Genomic DNA, 5,473 nt, shown 5'->3' with positions numbered 1-5,473 from the left:
CTGCGACCCCCGCCGCCTCCCGCACCGCCTGCTCGTCCTGGCCCTCATGTGCTTCCTGGGATTCGGTGCGGGATGGGCCTGGGGGGCTGCGTGTGGGGGGGTTCCGGGTGTGCGGGGTGCCCGGACGGAGCGCTGAGCCGTCGCCTTCTCCCTGCAGGCAGCTACTTCTGCTACGACAACCCGGCCGCTCTGCAGACGCAGGTTCAGCGGGTGAGTCGCTGCCAGGGGGCTTTGAAAAACAGGGAGAGTGACCTTTGCCATGGGCGTGGAGGAACGGGGCAGGGGGGAAGGGCTTCCCGCTGGCAGAGGGGGAGGTGGGATAGAGAAAGGAATTGTTCCCTGGGAGGGTGGGCAGGGCCTGGCACAGGGTGCCCAGAGCAGCTGGGGCTGCCCCTGGATCCCTGGCAGTGCCCAAGGCCAGGCTGGAGCAGCCTGGGGTGGTGGAAGGCGTTCCTGGGGTTGGAACAAAATGAATTTTAAGTCCCTTGCCACCCAAACCAGTCTGGAATTCTGTGAATGACAAGCAGTGGCCAGGTCAGAAATGCACTTGTTTCTACACGGTTTGCTTGGATATTTATTCTGTGTCCCTGCAGTTAGCTCAGGAATAATCCCTTTTATAATTCCCCCGGTGCTATGCAGGACATGAAGGTGAACACAGCCCAGTTCATGGCACTCTATGCCTGGTACTCCTGGCCCAATGTGGTTCTGTGCTTCTTTGGAGGTTTCCTGATAGACAGAGTGTTTGGAATTCGGTGAGTGCAATGTTTGTGTCGCTCATGTGCAAGGAATGATGAGCCAAAAGTGCAGGTGAGGTTTAAGCTTTATATTATAAAGTTTTTCCGCATTGCAATAAACCTTTCCAATATTTTTTCCCCACACAATTTAGGATGTTTTAACAATATAGTTGAGCTTCCTTTCCTTTATAATTTAAATAAATTTGCTTAAAAAGCACCACCTTCCACTTCCTGTTTTCTAGGGGAGCTGTTGAGCTGCACAGTTTATTACAGAGACCTTTTACTGCACATGCACCTCCCCTTGTTTCCCTGCTGCAGGTCTAACACAGTGTTTTGTAGGGGAAAAGAAGATTCTGGTTATGCATGAAGTGATTTGATTTTATTTTCTTTCCAGGCTGGGCACTATAATATTCAGCATCTTTGTGTGTGTTGGGCAGGTGAGTGCAGGGGAGGGGGTGAAGGATGATGAATTTGTGTTCCACATTAGACAGCTGAGAACTGGAATGGGAGAACCCTGGGTTGTGCTGGAGTATCTGGGAAAAGGGAATCTTGGAATGTGAGTGAAATCATGGGAAGGAGCCACATGTTTGATGTGGAATTGGTTGAGGACAGTCCTGGGTGGGCCAGCTTGGATATGATGAACAGCAGAGGGAGCAAGGACCAAAAAGCAGAGCAGGAACTGGGTGTGAAGTCTTTCTGGGAAGGAAAAAGCATTTCTGTTCCTGTTTTTGCACGGTTCTGGTTTGTTCCATACCCGAAATGCACAATTATCGTTTTCCTTCAATGCTCTTTGCAGGTGGTGTTTGCTCTGGGAGCACTGTTTAACACTTTCTGGCTGATGGAAGTGGGCAGATTCATATTTGGGTGAGTCTGGAAGAGCAGATTTGTGCTCTCTGAGGTAAGGCCATCTAGAAAACTACAAAATCCAACCCTAGAAAACGCTCCTGGAAAAGTGCTGCCTCTTGGAGGCAAAATGGTTGGATTCTGAGACCTCTAAAGCTGAGGAGTGCAAGATCTTTGCTTGCTTTCTCTGTTTAACTTAAAAACAAAAAATAGGACTTTGCAGGTCTTGCTGAACCAAAACCTGTGGAACCACCAGTGATTCTTAAATCACTGCAATTCTGTTCCTGAATCTTTGTTTTCTGTTGCTTTGTGTATAGAAATCTGCATTCCTTCTGCCTGTACACGACCAGGTTTCTCTGAAATTCTGCTCTTGCTCTTGCCAAGGACCTCGCTGCTTTGCCTGCTGCATTCTAAACGTTTTCTTTTGCTTTTCAGGATAGGTGGTGAGTCCCTGGCAGTGGCCCAGAACACGTATGCAGTGAGCTGGTTCAAGGGCAAGGAGTTAAACCTGGTGTTTGGATTGCAGCTCAGCATGGCCAGAATTGTAAGCTTGCACCAGTGCACAGCTGAGAACGAAGAGAGGAGTTGTGCCCCTTCTTGTAGGGCTCCTTTGGAGCAGCCTGGGGTGGTTTTAAGCTCTGCAGGTGTTTCCCTGGTGGGGCAGTGAGCTGCTCTCTGCTGGGGCTGGGGGATGCTCAGCCTGGTGCTCATGAGCAGCTGCCTCCTCTCAGCTGAACTGCTCTTAACTGGGGGTAGTCTTGGGGTTGCAGCCATGGATCCTTTCTGGGGGCAAAGGGAGGGGAAAAGGTGCTTGCTTCTTCCTGGTGCCTGTCAGGTGGGAATCCTGTGTGCTCTAATACATTAAATTCAGCTCACTTTATGAGCTCGTGCCCCTGGGGTTTATGCACTTCTCAAGTCTTGGTGAAAACCCTTCCAGATTGGTATAAATTTAAATTTGTGATGTTATATTGTTGTTGCAATGATTGATTTGTTACCAAGCCAACAGGGAATCATTTGTATCCTTTTCCCTGCTGGTTTAAGTTCCCTGGGTAGCGTTTTCCCTGCTTGTCTCCAATAAACCCTTCTGCCTGATGTTCCTGTCGAATCCCTGGAGCTGGGAAATGCTGGGTTCTTCACATGGCTCTGTTGTGCCTAGGGGAGCACGGTGAACATGAATATCATGGGATGGATCTACTCCAGAGTTCAGGATCTCCTGGGCTATGCTGGCCCCAGCACCCTCGGCCTGGCTCTCCTGATAGGTCAGTGATGTTTTGGGTTGCTGTCCACCTGCATGTGTGTTAATGATTTATTAACCACTTAAAAGCACTTATTAACCACTTAAAAGCAGCACAAATCTGTTTGAGCCTCAGAGGAGCAATTCCAGCACCCTTTGTATCATGTTCTCATATTCCCTCAGGTCACTGCAGCTGCTGAAATGCTGTGGCATTTTTGGGGTGGCCGAATTCAAGTTTGTGTCTTGTGGAGATGAAATATTTCACATGCTTTGAGCAAAGGAAAGACTTGCAGAATTTTCTGAGGGGTGTCAAACCTTGCCTGTGGTTGTCTGGTTGTAAAAGCAGAATTTGAACAATTCTGGGGTGTGTTCCCTTCCCTCAGAGCCATGGGCATGGAGACCCTGGTGTTGGGAGTAAGGCCAGGCTTTGTTTCTGTCACTGCAAGGTGCAGATGAGGAGCTTGGCTGTGCTGAGGGGGATTGGTGGTCGTGTTTTAAATAAAATAAATGTATGTTCATGTTTGTGCTCCAAGGCAGGTGTCTGCACACCTGTTTCACACCTTAACCTTTGAGCTGCACAGCTCTTGAGCCGTAAAGCTGGTGTTAAACTCGATGTGCCTTGACATGTCCAACAAAAACTGCACTAATTGGGCTGAAAAACCAAATTACTCTTTGAGTCGTTAGCTAAACGTGGTGTTGCCTTCTTCAGGTGGTGTCACTTGTCTCTTCTCACTGAGCTGTGCTTTAATCCTGGCTTACCTGGACAGGAGAGCAGAAAAACTGCTTTGTAAAGAGCAAGGGAAAACAGGTGAGTGGTGGGCCTGAGCTGGAACAGACCCTTCCAGCTACTCTGCACAGGGCAGCTTTGCATTTGGGGTAATTCGGTGGCTGCTGCTGAACATCTTCACAGTTATCATTTACATGAATTTTTAGTGTTAAGCACCAGTTCAAGAGGCAGATGCACTGTCACCTGCTTTATTTATAAAAATAGAAGTTCACACCAGTTTGTGCCCTTGCCACCAGTTCTGTGTCTTGTTGGAGTTGATCTGATTCCCTTCAGTAGGGATGCAGAACCAGGGAGCTCTTCCCTGTCAGCGTGTGGTGGCTTGAGTTTTCCATGTGGGAGAACTTAAGCCAATTAAAAGTAAATTAAATTTGAGATGCGGTGGAATCCCAGACTGGTTTGGGTTGGGAGGGGACCTTAAATCTCACCCAGTGCCACCCCCTGCCATGGCAGGGACACTTTCCGCTGTCCCAGGCTGCTCCAAGCCCCAGTGTCCAGCCTGGCTCTAGGCAGGAATTTCCAGCTGGTGAAAGATTTCCCTGGCCAGGTGTGTTGAACTCTGCTGCTCAGGACTTGCAGGGGCTGTGGAGCTCTTGTCCATCACTTCCTGTGGGAGGCACAGTGTGTTTGGCTTTGGCAGCGTGCATTTAACACTGGACATCCTTCAGTGAGTGCCACGGGGTAAACTCCAACCAGGCAGGGGCAGGGATGTGCTTCAGGGGGCATTTGGGATCACCTGGGTGTTACCCAGTGGGGATGAATGCCAGGTTTGTTCATCCTGACTGAATCCATGCTGTGTCTGCCCCACTGCAGGAGAAGTGATCAAGCTCACAGATGTGAAGGATTTCTCCCTGTCCTTGTGGCTCATCTTTGTCATCTGTGTGTGTTACTACGCAGCAGTTTTCCCTTTCATCGGCCTTGGGAAGTAAGTGCTGCTCACTTTTCCAGCTATTCCTCTGGAATTTGGCCAGGCTTTTAACCAAATGCTTAAAAGCTTCACGTTGACCTGCTGAGCTTTGTGGGAGTTACCACTCTGACTTGTCAGAACTCAGGAGCGTGAGGAAATGTTTGATTTCCTGATTAAAACTGGATACAGATTTAAAACACGGGGTGGAATTTGCTGTCCTGCAGGATTCTTTCCATGTTTACAACCCAATATCTCATTATTTGGGTTAAATGTTGGCTGTGGACATTTTATGTTTTCCCCAAAGTATAATTTGAACAATCCTTAAATTAAAATCTGTGGAGTCTGATAACAAGCTCCTAAATTAATTATAAATGAGAATCTGGGATGTTTATGTCAAAGCTCTGTTTGATTTTCTTGTAAATGAGATTCTTGTCTCTTTGTCTAACTTAATTTTGATTTTATGTCCTTCAAGTCTGCATTTTCCTAAATAGTTTTTTTTTCTTCCTTCAGGGTTTTCTTTATTGAAAAATTCAGATTTTCCCCTCAGGAAGCCAGTGCAATTAACAGGTATATTGGAAATGATTAATTAGGAATGCTGCCAAATTTTAGGATGTATTTTTGGGCTCTGGGCAGGTGGGGAGAGATTTGGGATCTCCTGTGACTTGGATTTAAATGGAGAAATAATTTCGCATGACCCAAGGAATAACTGGGAGTTGTGGATGTGTTTTTTATTGAAAATGGATGTTCACACTGCAAAGAAAAAGCTCTGAAGGATTTTATTTTAGTATTTGGTGATTCTTTTCCGAGTGATAAAAGCAGTGTAATAACAACACTAAAAGAACTCAGTGTTGGTCGTTTGAGGATGAATTTGTGATGTGGCAAAAATCACCCCAAAGTGATAAAACCCAACAAGGAAACACTTGCTGGGCTGTGATTCCCAGAGCTCTGTCACTCTTTCTTTGGATGGCTGC

The 5,473-nt window shown here is 47.3% G+C and overlaps 1 protein-coding gene and 1 long non-coding RNA gene across 6 annotated transcripts in view; one reads left to right on the top strand and one right to left on the bottom strand.

The window, feature by feature from the left end:
• Positions 1 to 5,473, top strand: part of MFSD1 (major facilitator superfamily domain containing 1) — a 21,603-nt gene that overhangs the window by 11,110 nt on the left and 5,020 nt on the right. For 3 of the 5 annotated variants that reach the window (XM_017734362.1, XM_017734363.1, XM_017734361.1), the window contains 9 exons: positions 158 to 210; positions 640 to 752; positions 1,129 to 1,171; positions 1,531 to 1,598; positions 2,013 to 2,121; positions 2,734 to 2,836; positions 3,521 to 3,619; positions 4,409 to 4,520; positions 5,013 to 5,069. In XM_017734362.1, coding sequence (XP_017589851.1) covers positions 158 to 210; positions 640 to 752; positions 1,129 to 1,171; positions 1,531 to 1,598; positions 2,013 to 2,121; positions 2,734 to 2,836; positions 3,521 to 3,619; positions 4,409 to 4,520; positions 5,013 to 5,069 — 757 coding nt within the window. Of the gene's footprint in view, positions 1 to 6; positions 66 to 157; positions 211 to 639; positions 753 to 1,128; positions 1,172 to 1,530; positions 1,599 to 2,012; positions 2,122 to 2,733; positions 2,837 to 3,520; positions 3,620 to 4,408; positions 4,521 to 5,012; positions 5,070 to 5,473 lie in introns of those variants that run through there. The other 2 variants (XM_008633739.2, XM_017734364.1) reach the window with 1 other exon arrangement.
• The window catches only part of LOC108446773, a 10,042-nt gene continuing 5,104 nt past the window's right edge, over positions 536 to 5,473 (bottom strand). The window contains exon 3 of the long non-coding RNA XR_001862071.1: positions 536 to 546. This is a non-coding gene — a long non-coding RNA (uncharacterized LOC108446773). The remainder of the gene's footprint in view (positions 547 to 5,473) is intronic.

This window comes from Corvus brachyrhynchos, unplaced genomic scaffold, assembly GCF_000691975.1.
Source record: "Corvus brachyrhynchos isolate BGI_N302 unplaced genomic scaffold, ASM69197v1 scaffold544, whole genome shotgun sequence".
Taxonomy (NCBI): domain Eukaryota; kingdom Metazoa; phylum Chordata; class Aves; order Passeriformes; family Corvidae; genus Corvus; species Corvus brachyrhynchos.
The sequence above is the reverse complement of the archived record's forward strand: the minus strand, read 5'-3'. Positions and strand labels throughout refer to the sequence as shown.